This window comes from Numida meleagris, chromosome 18, assembly GCF_002078875.1.
Source record: "Numida meleagris isolate 19003 breed g44 Domestic line chromosome 18, NumMel1.0, whole genome shotgun sequence".
Taxonomy (NCBI): domain Eukaryota; kingdom Metazoa; phylum Chordata; class Aves; order Galliformes; family Numididae; genus Numida; species Numida meleagris.
In genome coordinates, this window is record NC_034426.1 from 7,521,904 (window position 1) to 7,541,945 (window position 20,042).

The following is a 20,042-nucleotide window of genomic DNA, read 5'->3' on the forward strand; positions in this document are numbered from 1 at the left end:
GGTTCCGAAAACCTGGGAACTGTTTGTAGATGTTGACATGCTCTTGTGCAAAATGCGTCCTAGATGTGCTCTAGTCTCAATCCTTTTGTTTGTTGGCTGAAAATGTACTGTTCCGGGCACAACATTTACTCACCCGTTGGTGTCGGCGTATGGTGAATCATGAGGGACGCAATCTTTTTGTGATAAATATGTTTAAAAAACGATTTGCCCTCTTGGCAAGTAGAGGGAACAGAGTGGGGAGAGTGAGCTGTTTTGTTGCTTCACCCTGTGCATTTCCATAATTTGCAATTGTTAGAAAGCTCTTACTTAGGGATTGGGATTTAATGTGGAAAAGCAAATGTAATGTCAACACGGGAGGCTGGGGGAAATAATTGTAGGGGTCTGGGTCCCCCCATTGTGTAATTCAGAGAGGAGATGATGGATTTTAGCCCTGTCTACGTGTGACTCAGTGAAGCAAACGTTACTGACTTCTCCCCGGAGTGGTGGCGTAAAGACTCAGAACTGTAGCACTGAATCGTAGGTGACTTTACTAATGTAGAAGACCATATTGATTTCTTTAATAATTAAAAAAAAAAAAAAAAAAAGAAAAGAAGCTGATGTTTGGCAGCAATGGGAAATCTCCCAGCTTGGCTGTTGTTAGCAGTGGTGCTGTACACACGTGGCTGAGGTTGTGCTGGGCTGTACTACCACCAGTTGCTGCTGGTGGTCATTTCTTCTGTGTAACGCTTAAGCTTTTTTTTTTTTAAGCATTATGACAATTTCTTTAGCTCCTCAGTCCTCTTGCTTAACAGCATGGTGTTCAGATCTACAGGAAAATCATCAATGCTGGATATGGATAGGCTGTGGTGGTAGCAGGATGGAAGTTGGTGGTCGCTCTGTGCAGTGTTAACACCTTTGTGCATTGGGAGAGCGCTGGCAGCTCCGAAAACCTCTCGGCAATCTTTATAATGTGAGCATAGGAACAAGGTGTTCAGTAACGTGTTGCAGTTTTTGTGCAAGTCATCTGCCATAAAGCATGAAATGATTCAGAACAGGGTTCATAGTTCTCTCTTTGTTCCTTTGTTAATCACTGACCGGTGGGAGGAGCCTGCAGAATTTGCTAATGCATTCTTTCTGGATAAGGATGACGCACAGATTGTCCTAATAAGGACTTAGTTTGAGAAAGGGGCCGTCTCCTTTGAGGAGATAGGGGCAAGTCATAGGGCGAGCAGTTTCTTTTTTAACTGAAGGATGACACAAGCACAAGTCATTTCCTTATTAATCGGTTCAAACCAGTTCTTACAGGAACTGCTGGTGATAAATGTGGGACTTCTGAGAAGTCATTCATTTCATTCTCAGCACCGCATCAGCGCGCAGCCCTGGCTGCCCTCTCCCAGGCTTTAAGGAAACGCTCACTGCTGCTTTCTGTGTTACCAACAGTGTATTATCACTGATTTGCTCCGAAATATTTTTCTTTTTAAACACTTTGAGGCTCTGGGGAAACACGTCCCTTTCAGAAGTATCAGATTAAAGATAAAATACACTTTATTTTTGTGCTTATCTGTTTTCCCAAGTAGCAAAGCCCTTCTGAGCTGTAGCTCAGTTGGAACTTTGTTCTGTTTGGGTCAAGGTGGTAAGTTTTGTTTTTTTTTTTAATATATGTTTTTTTTTCTGTTTTTTGTTTTTTTTCCTCCTCTGTTTTGTCTTGTTCCCTGGGATAAACTTTGCATCAGTGCTATTCCAAGTATAGGTCCTTCTCTTCAGAAGCCATTTCAAGAATATTTGGAAGCTCAGAGGATAAAACTCCACCACAAACCCGACGGCGGCGTGCCGCAGGTAAGAGCCTCTCTGCCTCCCCCGTGAACTCTTCCTCTCTCTGCCTTCTCCCTGGGTCAGCTTTGCAGATTTAACTCTTTATTCTGCTTTGCAAAGGGTTTTGCAGTGGCCCAGGGAATAGGTAAAAATTAATTTTAAAAGCAACCTGGGAATTAACGATAATAAAAGAATTGTATGCAGCTGGGTGCAAACCTCCTAAATAATACAGGAAACAATAAAATAAGACCGATGGCTCATCTTGCCTCTCCGTTAGTGTGTCTATTTTGAAAGAGAAATAGAAGCAGAAAGAAGTTGCATTTACATGAGAAGTGATGGCAAACTGTGTCAGCACCAGTGCTTGGGGAGTCAGGGGGGGATCTGTTGCTTAATGGCCAATGAGAGAAACAGAACCCCCAGAGGTCAGTGTTCAAAAAAGAAAGAAAGATCTGGCGTTTGGTGTTGGGACAAAGGGGCAGAAGTACCCTTTCATACAAAGCACTAAAAAAACCCAAAAATTTTCAGTGGAGATGGAGCAAGTGTGTAACTTCAGCAGGAGCTCCAGTCACCCAAACCCATTCATCTACCTAACTGCTCATTAGTAGTTGGAGCTCTTATAAACGTTTCTCGGTCCATTTCTTAATAGAAAGGAGATTCAATTAGGGAGGATCAGTCCGGGATAAGTAAATGCTGAGATGCCTCTCATGCACACTGACGTGACTTGTGCGGTGCAGTGCTGCCCTCCTTTGACATAAAGCAGCAGTGAGGAGCAGCGAGGAAACGGAGTGGGACTGTGGAGGTCATCGCATTAACTTCGAGAAGAAGAATCAGATGCTAATTGGAAGTTGCACACTTTAGGAAAAGAACATTGTTAACCAGTATTGTTTTCCTTGCAATGAACAAGACAGAGATTGGCAGTCGGGGGCTGTTAATTCCAAACTCTCTGAAGTGGTAGCAGAGACCAACCAGCGCCGGGAATAATATACATCACTTGATCAGCACAGGAGTAGTGAGCAAGGGTTCGTCCTCTGCCTCGCGGTGTGGGTGGCAGCCCCCGGTGCCTTGTCTTTGCAGGGACCAAAGTCAGCTGTACAGACAGCTTGGTTCCTGTTTTCAGTTTGATAGATTAGCTCTAAAAAAATGTTCAGGTTTTTCCCCTTCACGTATAAAATGGAGAGAGCTGCCTTTGTGCTGTCCACTAATCTCCGTTTTCCTCCTTGTTCTGTTTTGTCTTTGTCTTCTTCAGGGAGAAAACTGGCTGTCGTGGATGTTTGAAAAATTGGTGATTGTCATGGTTTGTTATTTTATCTTATCTATAATCAACTCCATGGCCCAAAGCTATGCCAAACGGCTGCAACAGAAGATGTACTCGGAAGAGAAAACCAAATGAGCTTGGAAAAAAAACTGGGAATGGGCTTTAGCAGACACAAAAAGTGACGCATCTTTCCGTACCTTTAAAAATCAGCATTATTCAAAGTGGGGAAAAACTTTTTAACATCAACTTTCAACTAAAGCAGGTTTTTATTTTATTTTGAAAATAATTTGGCTATTAGAACAGACGTTTCACTGACAAACTTATAGGTGTTAAGGTAAGGTATGAATGCTTTACATGTCTGAGTTGTATTATACGGCATGGACAAGGTGATGTTAAATTGTGTTTAACACAGATGTTGTCCATCCAGATTACTTCCAAAACCGATGGTTTAGTATTTCCTGATTTCATTTCAGACTGACCTAAGGGGAACCTTTATTTTGAAGGGCGGCTCTTTTGCTTTTTTACCTTAACTTTCAAGACCATCAAGATGTATATAAATGAATACAAATTGGATAAAAACTGTTGCATGTCCCTCGTGGTAAGGTTATTCCATTTGAATTCTCCGGTGTCCCATTGCATTGCACGTGCTCTTGGTTGGAAAAGCCGCCCTTTAATCGTCACGATGTTAGCAGAGATGATTGATGTCAAAATGCTGAAGCTGACGTTTTTTTATTCTGTATATTTAGAATGAAGTTAAGATAAAACTTTATAAAGTCATCTTTGATCATTCCAGAATTTCTTGTGTCAGTCTTTTTAAGCTGTTTCTTTTCCTTTCCCCTTTTGTATGCTGAGTTTCTTCTTTATTAAGCCTTAATCCCACAGGTTGCATGCTTTGCTCATCCTTCCTGCACAAATGGTGCTGAAACCACCCTTTATTCTTTTTTCCCTTTTTCTTAAGAACTTCTTACTTAGCAGAACAAAGTAGAAGGCGTATCACTGGGTGAATTGTGGCTTACTGCTTAAAATAGGCGAGTTTAGCTATGATTGTCAGCATAAATTCTTGGTCAGTGTTTGGCACTGATCACCACACCATGGGCTGTGAAGAGAAGGGAAGGGGGAAATGTCAAGATTCCAGCTGAAAACAGAATTGGTGTCAAACCCAGCAATTGTGTGTGGAACAACAGAAAACCTTACACTTAGGCTTTAAAATTCAGACGTTTATAAAACGTTGCTTTGGATCAGTGTTCCGATTTTAATGTATGTGAATGCAATCCATATCAAAACCAATCTCTTCCCTCTTTAGAAAGTAGACAGCCATTCCACTGCTGTTGTGTATGTATTACTACTCCTGCAATTTTAGAACTATTGTTTTTGATTTTTAGCCTCAGGGAAATTAAGTATTAATTTGACTTTCAATTAGCATTATCAACTGGTGGCACACACACACAGGGGAAGCTCGATTTTGCTCTTGCTTGGGTTGTATTCATCCCTGTGTTAGGTTAGGGCGGATCTTGAGCAAGGTGTGAGGAATAGGATTTTGTTCAATCCTGCCTGAATGTCCTCCTGTGTCGCCAGCCGTCGTGACATCCCCATGGCTGTACCATCCTGTCGGATAGCTTATCAGACTGATGTTGACTGTTGGATCTCATGGCAACAACAGTCGGTAGGCTGTCTGACATTTTGGTATCTCTCATCTGACCGTTTGCTCATCCATCTCCAGCTGTTTTCATTGAACATCAGTGGCATATAAATGTTTTTCAGTTTTGATGGAAATGAGTACGCCAGCCACGCAGCGTGGCAAGCTGCATCCGAAGCATCTCTTAAAGCTCCATCGTGGTTGTGTGTCAGGTTTGTAATGTTTATCTTGTATGCTTCATGTGTAACTTCAAACATTATTGAGTGAATGGGGAGGCTTTAAATACAGACTTTTCTCAACAGAACTGCATGATATTTAAATATTTGAAGCCCTGAGTGCTGGGAGGTAGTTACAAGCAACAGGAGGAGAAGCAGCATGAGGCCATTAAAAGCAATAAGGCCGTTCATTTGCCTCTGCTGAGTTTTAGCAGGTGAACAGTTTTTCTTAATTCTTGGCCCTAGTGTCTTTTTCTCTTTTGGGCTTAAATAAGCACTTTGACAATTACGTAGCAAAGAACTTGTTCTAATGCAATACACATTCACAACATTAAAAAAAAAGCTTTTTTTTCATACTTTGCTTTTTTTCAGTCTACTAAAACCTTGGTTTTGCTCATTATAATAGCTCATGTTAGCAGCTTGTGGCTTGTTCATTTTTCTTCAGAGTGTTTGGATTAGTGAAACAGCTGTTTGCAACCTTCCTCGCTTCTGTGCCATTGTTTTTTTCCTCAAAATTACCGTTCGTTTGTAGGACGCTGCTGTTTACTTTGCAGTTCCAGTAGTGTCTTAAGGCCTTTCATAGGAGTCACTGAAGTTTATGCCATTTTGAGGGCCCTGTATGCTGTCAGACAGATGAGATTGTAATAATAATTAAAAAGGGAGGGAAGAAGCCCCTTGAGCCAATAAACGATAACTTTCTGAATGCTGTAGCATTGTAATTATGCCTCTTTGCCCACTGATTAGTAGTGAAAAGTCGCTGGGCAAACTGACAGCTTCCCCCCTTTTATTTCAATCTGTTTGCACATTGAAAATGTAAAGTGAGAACTACAAACATACAGTTCTGCATGTCACATTGTACGTATCCGCTCCGATGAGCTATGCCATTGTTTTGAATCTTTCTGAAAATATTTAACAGAGGAACTGGTCGTTCTCCTTCCTCCTACCTGTTCAGCCACGGGAGATAACAAGGTTTGGTAAAAGGTAATAATACAAGTTAAGGTTGTGCAAATGGAGAGTGCTGTGTTTACTTAAATAAACAAATAACAGATTCCCTGTGTTTGTTCCAGCTGGATTGTTTCCTTTTTTGTGTATTGAATTTGGTTACGCTGTGAAATTTGTTATCCCAAGTGTTCTACGGTGAGCGTGAGGATGGAAGGTGTATTTCCAGTCTATTTTGTGGCTACAGAGAAAGGCCCAGAGCCTTTCACATCTCATCTGAACGTGTTTTGCTCCCTTAGCAAACAGTTCCCTTTTGTTGGGAATACTTTCAGTTGCGCGCTGGAAGCAGTTGATCACAGAGCTCAGCGTGGGTTAGGCCCTAAGTGAGCTCTGTTTGCCAAGAGCAACAGCCTCAGTAGTATCACTGTGCTTTATCTGATGGATAAGTTGAAAAGGTCACACTGGTCTGTGCTAAAAGGAATCACCAGCCCCACGCTGCTCCATCACAGCCAACTGGAACCGCTCCGTCTGCAGTTCCCTACCTCTGTCCCAGTGTCCCACTGGTTCCCAGTAACGCAGCAAGCTGAACTCACCCTGCTGCTGCTCATGCTGACAGGCACCCTTCACTGATACTCGAGGGGCTCAGTGCTGTTCCTCACTGTTCCTCCCTGCTGTGTTTTGGGGTTTCATTATTTAATTTGTTAGGATCAGCCTTCTCCTCACTGCAGGCAGCACTAATTGCAAGCAAGAACACTGTGGATCATTACATGGTTATCAAGCACAAACATGAGTGGTGGTGAACAAAGTGTATTGCGGGTGTAAAAATAAGTGGTGGCTGGGGGAGGTGTTCCTGGAGGTAAAACTAATGGCAGTTGTCTTTGAAGCACGTGGTTAAAAAATACTTGGTCATCAGCAGTTGTAAGGTTGAATGTAGTCATGCACAAGGTAATGGAGATGGCTCATCTGGATTGTAAGTTCTGAAGGATTTTTTGTACGTTTGTGTTGTTTTTATTTCTTGGAGCAGCAGAAAGAGAAAAAACCTCCCAACAGTAAGTGCTTCCTCTACCAATGGGATTGTGGGACTGCAGCACTGAGTGGGGCATGGGGGGGGGGAATGGTCTGGGGGAGGGTTTGTTGCTGGAACTTCTTCAGGAAACAGAGCAAAGTGATTACTCTCTGTGTGGAACACCCCCAGTGCCTTCCGAATCAGATAGAGGGTAAATATTTGCCTGTGCTCTTTGCAAACTCATTTTTAAAGGGATTATGCAGAGACCTCCTGATCCTGCTGTGACTTTTGGAGTTCACGTGTGTCATTGAGGGCAGAGCTGCAGCCTCACGTTTCTTCCTCTGTTTGACTTGGTGGCTGCATGCACTCAGCATTCCCAAGAGGCAGCACAGCACTGTTTGGTTGCAGAGTGAGCAGTAGAGGTGTAACAACCCAAGCCAGTGAGAAGAGCTCAAATGCAGAAATGGTCATCAGTGTCCAGAAGACCATCTGCCCTTCCAGCTAAAAGCAGACAGGAAGGGCTCAGTGGTCTGTGGTGGGCTTTGGGCATGCACCGGGGATTCAGCACAATGGTGTTTTGGTCAAAAATGCCTCAGGCTCTGTGTTGAGTTCAGGCAATGGGCAGTCAGGCTCTGAAGTTGTTCTGCATATTCACTGCCAGTGAGGTTCGGTTGTTTAAAAACTACACGTGAACCTGTTAAACGGGCTGTGCTTTGTTTTAGTTTGCCTTTCACATCGCCCTTTAATCTGCTGGAGGGGTTTTTATTACTGTTCACTTATGGAATGACTCAGAGCATTGACTACGTGAGCATTAAATCAAAGGTTGCCTCTCTCTAACTCCCATTTAAGCTGTTCAGATACGGGTATGTAAGTGCGGCACCTCCCATGTTTCAGGGGAGTTGCTTCCCCCCTTAATTGCTCTGGTTTCCCAAGAAGGTGAAACGTGGTGCCCAGGCAGTTGGCAATAAGGAAACGAGCTGCTATTTCCTGGTGAAAAGCAAAAGATAGGGCTTGGCAGCTCCCTGTGTTGTTCCTTCTCTGATAACTGCTCCACTCCGCACCCGCGTTCTGATGGCCCCAGAAACTGCTGTTCAGTCCCTGTAAAAAGTACAGATCAGTCACTTCTGTGCTCCTCCTGCTTGAGAGATCCTGTGTGCTTAATACCAGTGGTTTAAAGCATCATCTACTTTTTTTTTTTTTTTTTTTTTTTTTTTTTATGTCAGTGTGACAGAGGAGGCCCCACAGGTCTGATTCTGCCTCCCCAAGAGAAGTGGTTTAAGCATTTTGTTTCCCTGTGGCATTGGTAGTGTGTGTCATTTCACTGCTCTTTGCTATCATGGAGGATCACACCTGTCTGAAAGGTATCTCAGATCCAGGAGATTGTGAACTCTCCATGTCTTTAAGTAGGAAATCTCCTGTGCTATCTTTTGGCAGTAGGGCTCTGCTGTGACTGAGAGATGGTCATTCTGAGTAAGTGAGTAATGAAGGTGTTGGTGTTGATGGCAGAATGATGCTCACTCCTGGTGAGGCGATTGCTGAGGGCTCTTTGCTCAGTTCCCACAGCCCCAACTGCCCATCGTGCTCAACGCTCTCTGTACAAGTCGAGGTTTGGCTCTTGAGTGGAGTTTTCTTCAGTTTGAGTGGGATCCCATGTGAATGTGTAACTTCAGGTTTACTTTGTCGATGAAAAATAAGCTACTTTGCCACAGTATGCATTCGATTCACATCTATTTTTTTTTAATATATATAATAATACTTCACAGTGAAAATACTGAGTGTGGAGACAGTCTTACAGAGGTAAATGATGTGAAAAGCTCAGTTAAGGTCTCAGGGAGGGACGTGATTTACAACGTCAAATAGCTGCATGCATACATCTGCGGACCTGGTGACTCGGTGGTGTGGGAATATGCACTGGAGCTGCTCCATGTGGGGTGAGGAGGAAATAAATGTCCCAGCGTGCTCTTTGTAAGTGGTAGAAACGCAGCCATCCCACAGCACTCTTGCATGGGAGTACGTAGTGAACCCAGTATTGTTCAGAGCCATCTGGAGAGTGGCAGCTCTGAACTGTTGCCCAGCTCTGACTGTTCTTACTGGGGCTGCCACAATGACTCTACTGCTGCCTTTGCCAACCGAGAAGTACGGAGTCAGTGTTTCATTGCACCTTCAGCGTGTGGGATGAGGCTGCTTTCCATTTGGCTCCTTGGGTGGTGTTCTGCTCACGTGCTCCAGTCACTGATCTGTTACGTGTAAGAGCTTGCTGGGCAAAGGCTCAAATTAAATCGTGTCATCTGACCACAGTTACACCATTCTCAGGCAACTGAAGTGTACTCTTGTGAGCCTTTGAATACGTAACCTCTGTACGTGTAACCAAATAGGTACAAAAATCATTTCTGCAGAATGCACACATCTAAGCGCACGTATACCATTTACGATGGCTTTTGTTTCTCATCATACATAATTAGTGAAGTGAGCTCACAGCTTCCTGAAGCTGAAACAAGAAATGCTGAGAGGAGCCTTGGCCAAGAGAAACTCCTTATTTTGTTCATTTTTCTATCTGATGGTACCTTACGGCCTCGCTAGTCTCTTACCCCAAACCATCTCCAGCCTTTTCCAGCTTGCTTTGTATTGTCAGCAATAACATTTGTTTGAAACACTGCCCGATGTGCAGCTGTTGGTGCTTCTGGGAAGGGGTTAAGCCTGTTCTGCTGATTCACAGAGGTGGGTGACTCATTACCCACCCGGACAGAGGGGAAGTGGCTGTCTGGAGGGAGAGGATTCATACAATGTGCACTCAGAAGGGGCCATTGTGAACATCCAGTTTGACTGAAAGAGCCGGAAAGGCTCTACAGTTAAAACTTGGGATTATCAGCTCTGCACCCAGGCAGGTTAAAGGCTGTTGGAGTGCCCAAGCTGTGCTGCTGGCTTGAGGAAGAAGCCTACGATGGAGTTTGCTGCATTGGTAAAGGTGTGGCTGAGGTGCCCTTGAAAGCACTAGAGGAATGGCAGCAGCTCTGCTCTTTTTGAAGCTTTTTGTAATACAGCAGATCCATGAATCACATTCCTGATGGCTGTTATTCAGTTTTTAAAGCGGTGTCCAGCAAATCTCAGACTTCCTTAAAGTATGCTTTGACATCCGAGAGTATTTCCTTTAGGATGTTTGGGTTGTCATTTCATAGCACTTATACTGAATTTATTAACAAATGCTAAAGGAAATGAATGATTCATTCAATACATTTTTCACCCTAACGTTTCCCAGTCATGTACCAGCTGCTAATTCGCACACGACTTCCTTTTTCCATGTTGGCAGAATTCTGGTCTTTGTGGAAACCACAGGTTTTTGCCCTTAATCTAGAACTGTTCCTGTTGCTAACTCCATGCCCGTAAGTCCCCTAAAAGTCCATTTTCATTGTTCATATCCTTTCTTTACTGGTAATGGAGTCCTACTTTACAAGCAAGTCCAAATAAGTTACATCGGTGCCAGTCACTGTCTTTAAAGTACTTGCAACACATTACACTTAGGTCCTGTTTTTCTGGTGACCAAATAAAGTTATCCTGTTCGCTCAGTATTTCTGCTACAGTTAGTCCTTGAATCAACTTCCAGGGGACCTGCACCTGTCTGTGACAACAAACAATAGTGAGATTCGATGCATTGTTCTTTGGTTCATGGATTTCCTGTGGATAGTTTGCCTAAAAGCAGTGGGGTCAGGGCCACCGGTGCTGCGGTCCCTTGGCTCACCATTGCCTTGGGATGCCTTTTGATCTACCTCGATGATTTCAGCTGCTAATGAAGTAACAGCCCTCAGCCAGGCTCAAGCTCTCGTTTACACAATTCATTTTCTCCATAAAATAATAGTAAAAAAATAATTCTCCATCTTCTAATATAATTTGAGATGATGTACATTTGATAATAGTTATTCGCTTCCTGCCACTTGACCCTCTGCTCTCCACATCCTGGGGAAAAAATAGAGGAATTCAGCCATAGATCAAAAAATGAAGGCTTAGTTTGGGAGAGGGTGTGAGAGTCTCAAAACTGAGGTCAGCCATGAAAAACGCTGACAGGAAGAGACCCAGAGAAGCCAAAAATAATTCCTGTCAACCTCCAGTGTAATGAAAGTGATCATAAGAGCTAATACAACAGTTACGGTTCTGTTTTTACCTCCAATTTTTGTAGCTTCGAGAAATCTGTGCTGTCAAAATTCAAAATTTGACTGGCATCTTGTTAAGTAGCAGTGAACTTGGCGGCATAGCTCTGCCATTAAATGTAAACAAGAACCCAAATATGCTCCTTTGTTAACTGAAAGTGACATACGCCATAAAGACTAGATGCAGCTGTAAGGGGTGGATGAATGGGTCTGTGTCTTTCATGGCTGCCATAAGTGCTGCTGTGTTTCCTTCATGTTCTGAATTGTAAATACACAGACTTAATTCAATGTTATTTGTGCAAGTTACTTATGTAGCACTACAATAAACTGTAGCTCTCTTCCTTGTTGCTGAGAAGACCTACCTGTTGTAGCTTTTTAAAAGCTTTTGTGTAACTCTTTTGTAACAGTGTAACAGTGAGGAGGAATGTCCAACCCTGGGACTCGGTCACTGTTTTCAGAATGAAGTTAGCTGTTTTCATTTCTGACAGCGGAAGAAATCCTTAGTCTGACAGCAGTATCTGAAGGAAACACTAGGAAAAATGATTTCTACCTTTGCTAAGCAAAGGTGCTTTTTGAAGGAGGGAAGGAGGAGAACCTCACTGTTCAGCTTGCTTTCCTGACCCTTTGCTCTTTGCAAACTTGAATTGCCTGAGCTGGTTTTCTTGATGTTCTGTGCAATTTCTTGTTTCTTGTGTGATAATACCTACTAGCTTAATGGTTCAACTGACAAAAACATAACACCAGAAAATCCCTTTTGATCATAACAGTCCCCTAGCTCTGAGCTGACAGGAAGTAATTTAGTGAAAAAATATTAAATAATCACAAATAACAGTCTATAAAAATTAGATGTGGTTTTAAACAAAGTATGTCTGGATAGTTGAACCATGATTATTGTGTCTTTCTTTTGAGAAGGAATTCCTAAAACAGGAATTAAAGCAGCTGAGTGAAAAGAGAAGGCAAACTGGGCTGAACTGTTGGATTGTGCACTTGTGGTCTGTAAGAAGAATATTGTCAAAATGTGTTGTCATAAATGTCAAGTGTCTATTAATATGAAAAGTCACTGGGTGCATTTACCCCACGTGCTTTCTTTGCCTTCCCTCCTGCATCCTCCCCACCCACCCCTGCAAATGACTTGTTCCCCTTTATACTTCTGGTTTAGCTATTGAACTGAAGCACTGATGTAGCTGTTCATTTACACAGGTAATTTTTCTGTATGAATGAGCACTAGTCTCAACTCCAAGGCTATGGGCTGACAGTTGCTCTACTACAAACAGACTCCTGAAACTTTTTTTCCCGAAGGCATTAGAGATTAACATTGCTTATCTATAAAATCCCATGAAATGTATGAGAATCCACTGTGGCTTGTGTTGAAACTACAGCCGTGCCAGTGGTCAGCCCTTGCTGCTTCTGTATTTGTTTGTGAACTTACCCCAGTACTTTCTCCAGAGTCAGTTGTACAGTTACTTGGATCCTGTCAGCTTTGTTTGCCTTTCCAGATCTCATGATCCAGAGCTACTTTGAGAACAGCTGTTCCTGGATGGATTTCAGTGCTTCTGTTCCCGACCTGAACAAAAACAAAGAGGTAAATGAAACCAAGAAAGGAAGTATAGATAAGAGTAATATACAGTGTCTGCTGTCCTCTAACTGGAGCTCAGCACAATTACAAGGGCATTTCTGCATCTACCGCTGTGTTAATTCATTGAAGATTTAAAATCTAAATTAGAATTTCTAACAGGGCAAGACTTCTATGCAGACCATGTTGCAAAAGGCCTTAACATATTTACTGTTCTACGTGCTTGCTCATCTTTTAGTTAAAAGCTCAGAGGCCTGGTGTGAAATAGCTCCAAGGCTTGAAGTGAAACTGTGATATTTGTCCACTTCTTAAAGGAAAAGTCCTCGAGACTGATCTGATTTTTTTTTTTTCTGTGTGGTTTTTGGTTGTTTTGGCTCCTGTACCTGGCTAGTGTGTTTGCAGGCTGCAGCTTCACAGTGGCACCACCTTGTGGTCGTGGTAACACTGGTCGGGAAAATAAAAGGCATGCTTCTTAAATTTTGAAATTACACAATACGTTACAGTGTCATCCATTTGTAACCTACCAGCAATTCTCCTCCCAAATCTTTTTAAGTACTGAAAAATAGATTTTAAAAAGAACACCTGCTTGCTCTTCCAACACAGGAATAAGAGCAGGAGTTGCAGTTTTCTCTGTTAAATGAATGGAAAAGCAGGCAATTTGTTGTAATCTCTAATATAACTCGAGGATACCAAGAAAATGAAGACTCCCATTCATAGGTGCTTTGTTGTTTTTTTGTTTTTCTTCCCAGCTGGTTCAGAACTTCCAGTGTTTTGTCAAGGCTATGACCCTTACAGTAGAATTTCAGCCTTACTTTGCTTTAAAGCACCATGTGGCAGACCATTGTCTCTTGAATGATACCCAAATGGAGCTTGGATTAATAATTCTGATATTGTGTATTTTTATCCATATTAAAGCATTCCAGGGCAAAGTGTTAGCATGAAAAGTTGGAACTGGAGGAGCTGGAATGCCTAGAGAGAAGTCCTTCGGTATATAAATTCTTTATTAAAAATACGCAAGTTCTGAAAATGACATTTGAAGATTAAGCTACAAAAGATATCAGCTGTATGGGAAAATAGCTACTACATCTATTAAATATGAATAATACCTGCCCATACAAACACACTCCATTCTCATGCAGTTTGATTCTAGCACAAGATTAACAAAGAGTTGTAGTCCAGTAATTTATATACTTGATAGCTGATGAAAGGTCTTCCAGTGCTGGGTTCTTTCAGGAGGAGACCATTTCAAAAATCAGAGGTTGGTGTAACTGGAAATAACTTGTTCCAGAGCTGTGAAACTGTCCAAGAAATCTTCCTCTTCGATTCCAAACTTAGTGTACTGGTGAACATAGGCTCTGTGTGTTGAAGTCACAGTTGAAAAATGGACAAGACATTAGAGATCTATGAAGAATGTGACACATTAAATTAGACTGTATAGTTGCTGTAACAAATTCAAATGGATTTTGGTTTTCACCCTATAACCACGCTGGTTAGGTTTTATCTTGCTCTCTTGAATTCATTTAGTAATTCATACTTCCTGATAAGTCTTATTTCTAATAGCATTTATTACTTTGTATATTGCTTAATGAGACAAAATTGCATCTAACAAAATTCAGCTAACTGGGAAGTGGAAGGAGCTATGATGATTAAATGAGAAGAGTAATGTATAGAGTTGAGATGCAAAGCCTAAACCTGTGTGTGCAGGATAGCTTGCTTCTTATCAGTGCTGTTTTTTTTGCAGCAGGTGGTAAAAATAAGAACGCTGCTGGTAGATGCAGTTTTTCTCCTCTGACTTTTAATCACCGAATTCCTGTTTACCAGGTGTCTGCTGTGACACCTGGTAATCTTGGGTTCATAGTGACCAAGTAAGGAGGCAATTATTTTCTAGATCTTTTTATTCTAATGTGGAACTGGGAGCCCGAGTAAACACAGAAATCCCCTAAATGTTTTTGAACTGAGCCAGGAACTTGTTTCCTAGAATGTGAAGCACGTCTGTATATAATTTAGAAACTGTATGATCAGTAAAAGAGTTTCTGTGCATTATTTTTAGAATGGGCAGTCTGGAATGCACTAAGTTTAGGGAGGTAGAGAACTGAGAAAATGGTCAAATTGACGGCCCTGCAATATGTGGTATTGCTAATCCACAGAAAATAAGCACTGTTCTGTGCAAGGTAAGCACCCTGCCAGCATGTTTCAAGTATAAAAATGTTTCTGCTAAAGTGTGGGAATGGTATTCATGCTCATTCACCACTACTTTGCTGAAAAAGAGACACTTCTCTGCAATGATTTTGCTACCACTGAACATAATGTCAGCTATGAAGGAAATGAACAGAATTATTTTCACTTACTTGGAAGCAAACATATTCCAAGCTTTTCCTACAACATTGTCAAGAGGTTTCAGCAGGAACTGGCTATTGCTAACCAGAGAAGCAGACTTTTCATACTTATTAAATGCTCTTGGGGTTTTCCATGCATTGAAAGCATCCTGAGGATTTAGCCATGATGTATATAATGAGGGATCTTGGAAACTTCCTGTAGCAGAAATAAGATAAATGTAAATACTTTGATAAATGTAAAGCTACAAGGTCTTGCATCTTGATCTCATTAGTCCCATGTGACCTAATCAGTGCTCCGTGGATCAGTTCAGCCCTTGAAAAAAGTCTGCAGACTGGTCAGCCTGCTTCAAATGTACTGAATGTTTGAAACAGTTACACTACCTAGGAGTGTACTCTATTGTCAGTACTTCATAAGCGAGCTATGCTTGTCACTCCAGAAGCAGCAAAATATATTTTCAGATAATACTGCTAAGAATTCTGCCATATATGGAGACTTCAGTCTCTTCCTCCTTCCCTAAAGTACTTCAGTTAATATAGAAGTCTTAGCTGTAAATGCAGCAGTCCTAACCAATTACACACAGCCTTGTACATTAAAATCTTTCTAGAGGAAATACTGACTTTGCTAGTCAAATATGTGACCTTGTTTTATTTTCACTTTCATGCAAAGAAAACAGTGAGATGTGAAATGAATTACTAAGATGTTGTGCCCTTCCTTCTCACCTAAGTCTACACTGTGCGTGTCTTTTCCTCGCAGGATGACCAGGTTGGCAATGGAAGTATTGAAATGCTTGTTTCTGGAATGACTGGAGGGGATGGAGGAGCCTGGACACGGCGGCCGCACTTGCCAATCAATACCTATGAGATTTTAGCAAACATGATACAAAACAAAGTTAATGTTTCATGAAATATGGATTCAGACTAACTCTGTGTCCCAAGCTGAGATCATACTAGGGTTTGTAGTTTCTGCATGTTGGCTAAGCAGCAATTACACAATTCTCAGAGGAAAACTGAGCTTGGCCAGCAGTGTTATCCTGGTAGTCACTAATCTTACCAGAGAAATGGATACTTTTTTCTATAGTTAGCAATCTACCAGCCCATTCTTTGCATAATTGGAAGCTTTGTTGAATTCTCAATGTAAATGATATGGGAAAGCTAAGCATATCATTTTTGTTAGTAGGTGTAACAAGAAAAAGCATAGCAAAACAAATGATTCAAAGAATGTTCCAAATGAATCATGTAAATGAAGTGCATGACCAAAAACTGTTGTTTTGCATATTTTCAATAGTTATAATTAACTGGGATGTCTGGGAGTAAAAACATGAGCAAGGCAGGAGTGGCAGCTGAGTGAATAGGGCAGAAGCAGCTGGCTATGTGGAGGCAAATTCCTGCTGTGTGAGGACAGCAGCTTGCTTCTGAACGGGGCGGCTAAAGTCAGTGAGCGCCACAAAACAGTAAGCTTTATTTCAACTGTAAAGATGCATGCTTAAAGAGTGATGGATGAGTGAGTGCTTTTTACCTTCCTCCATTTTAGCGTTAGCAATGAGCATTTGCCTCAGATGTTTGATGAGTCCAGGCCAACTGAACGTGCTGTATGCAAGGGAGTTTTCAGGCATCTGAGGTATGTTACGGAGACCCAACATCTTGAATTCAGGATGTGGAACTAACGTCTCCATTAAGTCCCCTGAAAAAAGAAGAAATAACAGCTGCTCATGTTTGACAAAAATATCGCATAGGCTAGTTAAAAAGGGAGAAGAGTGTGCGTGAGGAATTTTACAAAGATCTAGTAACTGAAGGTGAGAAACAAACCTGAATATGTAAGGTTTAAATTTAACAAATATACAGATGCATCTGACAAAATGCAAAGATTTACTACCTACCACTGAGTTTTATACAGGCAAGTTAACAGCTCTTATTATTCTTGCTTTATTATCTGGCTCAGAATCTTAAAGACTTTCTATGCTGCTGAAGAGATGGAAAGGAAAATGAGAGCTTAATTTTACAAGCAAATTCCTGGCAAGCCAGTTGCTTGTTGCTACCAAGTTGCATGCTAGTGTGCCTTCTGAGCTAAACACAAAACTAGCATTTTGTTTGTACAAGCTTCTAACCTAACATTAAATGTAAAAACTCAGCCTAAAATTACTGCCCGGCACAAATCTCCTCTGAAAGGTAAATACAAGGGTGGTAGCCATTTGAAGAAAGAGGAACACGGGTCTTTTGGTAAAGAATGAAACCAGAAGCTGGGTATCTGTATCTGTATCTCCGCTACAAAATTGGGGTTGAATTACTAACTTAGTCTTTCGCTTCACTATCTGTTTTTACTGTCGTAAGCCTTGGGTTATACCCAAATACTTGAGAAAAAGAGACTGAAGAACATAAATGCCCAACATGAAATGATTACTGAAAGATGTGTAAGAATTCCTTAATATCTATACTGCGGTTAGATACCTAAAGGGTTTCTGCTGTAGTGTAAGCCAGCTTCTGCTGTGCGAGCGGGCTGGAAAACACTCCCCAGTTGATGTGCAATGACTTGATTTACATCCCTGAAGGAGATCTGTTTAATATGCATCAGCTGAGCACAAATCTTGTGGATGACATCATTTTCATGAACAAGAAGAGCATCTGATGACTGATACAGATGTGACAGAGTCAAAACAGAGTTGTAGTTTTGAACAATGACCTGGAAAAAGAAAAAAAAAAAAATGAACACAAATGAGAGTCAAACAAGTTGATCTCTTTCTATCTAGGTAACATATTCTTCTGGCTACTGTCATTTCCTCAGTTATGGTTAAGGAAGTGATTCATTTTCTTTGCCAAAGTGCAGAATAAGGTCAGGAACTGGCACAGCTTTTTCATGGAAAGAGAGCAAGACCTATGAAAATCATGTTACTCATCTCAGTTCAGAATGAAACCTGTCTGGGAACTGACTGTCATGCTGAGATACTGTCATAACAGGAGATTTCTAGTTAGCTAGTAGAGCTTCTCATGAAACTGCATTATACCATAGCACTTTGCTATTTTGCTTAAAATCTACTTTTATAAGTAGATTTTAAATGTTTTCTTACTAGCTTGAGATATTTGTGATCTTTAGATAAATTTGATAATTTTGATTTTTTTAAATGAAACTACATGTACCAAATATTAGGCAAAAAAATTGCTTTGTGTCATGTTGAACGTTAAAAGAATAAAATGTTCCTCTTTTCTATTTTATTTCAGTTGCAGATATGTTGTTTTACTCATGAAAAGCAAAGAGTCTATTTAAGTTTCCATTCCTCTGCGATCACAATTATAATCTTGCAGAACATCTCAGGGAAAAATGACACTCACCTCACCAGTGCCGTAGGGCCAGATAATGTGGTTTAGTATAAATGAGGTTGGAAAAGCATCTCTTAAACACTGAGTCACAAATGCTCCTAGGCCAGAACCCGTACCACCAGCCATGCTCATTATGGTGAAAAATCCACTGAGTCGGTCACATTTCTCTACTTCTTTTTGTACTAGATTCATGATTACTTCTTTGTTTCTAGGCCCATGAACAGAATAACTGTAGAATAAAGAGAAAAATATGGCAGGTGATATAAAGGCAGTAAGGTCAGCCTATTCATAAAGGATACTTTTCTTTGTATTACCGATATAAGCTGGCATTATGTCACTCATTCTACTTGTAGTAAATAATCCTCAGCTGTGGCATTTATTTTTCAAAAGAGCTGTTTATAAATTGTGCTTATTATTAACCCACTGTTAAACATATCCACTCTATTCTAAGCTATTACATTTTCCCTGTAAATACCAATTTCATGTTGCAAAAAGCAGTGTAGAAGTGTTGCTGCTCTACCTACTGCTTCTCTACCTTAAGTCATTAAACAATGTGTACCTCAGCTGCAACAGTATCACTCCTAGAGAGCACAGACAGCTCATTAGTCCCTGCAGTTCTGCTACTGAAGCTTGAAATGATCATTCATACCCATTTGCCCAGTTGTTCCCGGACCCTTGCTTCTGACAGAAGTGCGACTGATCATCGTATTTCCAGTGGCCAGACCGGGCAGCTATTGACAAAGTTTGGCTGATGACTTTAGGTTCCATGTCAACAAGCACAGCCCGGGCAACAGGTACTGTATGGGGAAGAGAAACGAAACTAAGTGCTGATATCACAACTTGTTTATGTGAGATAGACAGACTTGCATCATGGCCCAACTTGTATTCCCTCCACCCACATAAAACCAGCTAGAGCAGAAAACAGGATGCAGCAATGCCCTGGATTTCTGGAGAACCACTGATAGTTCTAAAGACAGATCCGAATGACAGGAGTGTGGCTCTTTTGGGAAATAAATCTCTCAATTTGTTTGATAACACCGGACTCAAGTAGTCCAGGCCCTACTCGGTGGTATTGTCTACCTACAGTGGAAAATGCAGATGTTTGGAATGGAAGATAGTTTATCCAAACAAGTTCAGTTCCCAGCTGTGTTACTGGCAGACGTGCTTCATGGCCTCAGGCACTCTACCAGCTGTGATTTTACTTTTGTAGTTGTAAGCAATGTCAGGAAAGCAGAAGACTGGGACAGTTCTTCCATACTGAAGGTAAAACTTGGATGATGAGAGTAGCAGGCTGGAAACCAGACCCTCTGTGGGATGCAAAATGCTTAAATGCTGTACCTCCAGACTCTGCCTCGCTGAAAAACCGTTCTGTACAAGCATCATGGTAGGCTTCGTTCTCCTTCTTGGAACACAATCCATGTGTGCCACGGACATCACCACAAACAGTGTTAAACACCTCATGGCCAATTTGGTTACCACACTGGCCAAGCTGGACTGTGACTATTGACATTCTAATTCACCTCGTGTTTAGCCCTAAAAAAAAAACATATGCCTTTGGGGGGGGAAAAGGATGTTACGAAGGTTGGGACAAACAGAATTCTGATCATTTTTGTAATTTCTGACAACCTCTAGTGAGGAGGGAAAGGCACCAGTACAGCCAGCGGCTATTTCTGGTGAAATACCGACTGTCAGCACTTCAACTTGAACGCCAAAGAATGCAGATGGCAGCTTAGACGCAATTCTCTGCGTGTGGCACCGACCTCCCCGTGCCGACCGCGCCCGCCCCCGGGGCGCTGACAGGGCCCGCGCCGCCGATCTCCCGCCCGCTCCCCGCGGC

At 41.7% G+C, this 20,042-nt stretch overlaps 2 protein-coding genes and 1 long non-coding RNA gene across 10 annotated transcripts in view; 2 read left to right on the forward strand and 1 right to left on the reverse strand.

Moving 5' to 3' along the window:
• VMP1 (vacuole membrane protein 1) overlaps positions 1-3,841 on the forward strand; it is a 57,747-nt gene extending 53,906 nt beyond the window's left edge. For all 3 annotated transcript variants that reach the window (XM_021416171.1, XM_021416172.1, XM_021416173.1), the window contains 2 exons: positions 1,713-1,815; positions 3,038-3,841. In XM_021416171.1, the coding sequence (XP_021271846.1) occupies positions 1,713-1,815; positions 3,038-3,181 (247 nt within the window). In that variant the 3' untranslated portion in view covers positions 3,182-3,841. The remainder of the gene's footprint in view (positions 1-1,712; positions 1,816-3,037) is intronic.
• Positions 7,195-20,016, reverse strand: TUBD1 (tubulin delta 1). Of its 6 annotated transcripts, none has more exons than XR_002444094.1 (10): positions 19,544-20,014; positions 18,855-19,002; positions 18,218-18,434; positions 17,339-17,570; positions 16,410-16,574; positions 15,614-15,748; positions 14,906-15,089; positions 13,664-13,912; positions 12,414-12,548; positions 7,195-7,940 (listed from the first exon to the last, which is right to left on the reverse strand). XR_002444094.1 is itself a non-coding variant. In XM_021416167.1 (8 exons), exons 1-8 carry the CDS (start codon positions 19,713-19,715, stop codon positions 13,810-13,812), a joined length of 1,356 nt encoding a protein of 451 aa, XP_021271842.1. In that variant the 5' UTR covers positions 19,716-20,014; the 3' UTR covers positions 13,541-13,809. The 6 variants fall into 6 exon arrangements, 1 of the variants encoding a protein (XP_021271842.1); XR_002444095.1 differs by lacking the exon at positions 7,195-7,940 and adding an exon at positions 9,870-10,793 and having other exon boundaries at positions 13,664-13,958; positions 19,544-20,016; XR_002444092.1 differs by lacking the exon at positions 7,195-7,940 and adding an exon at positions 9,870-10,793 and having other exon boundaries at positions 13,749-13,912.
• LOC110407607 lies at positions 11,668-18,100 on the forward strand. The gene is made up of 2 exons (XR_002443947.1): positions 11,668-12,566; positions 15,648-18,100. It is a non-coding gene; the product is annotated as an uncharacterized LOC110407607 (long non-coding RNA).

What these genes read in the sequence shown, in the direction of transcription:
- TUBD1 (XM_021416167.1), bottom strand. Translation starts at nt 19,715, where the DNA reads ATGTCAATAGTCACAGTCCAGCTTGGCCAGTGTGGTAACCAAATTGGC. An exon ending in TAACGCTAAAATGGAGGAAG is followed by an intron (nt 15,749 to 16,409) that starts GTAAAAAGCACT and finishes AAAATCTCATAG; the next exon opens with GTATTGATTGGCAAGTGCGG. An exon ending in CACGCACAGTGTAGACTTAG is followed by an intron (nt 15,090 to 15,613) that starts GTGAGAAGGAAG and finishes TTTCTGCTACAG; the next exon opens with GAAGTTTCCAAGATCCCTCA.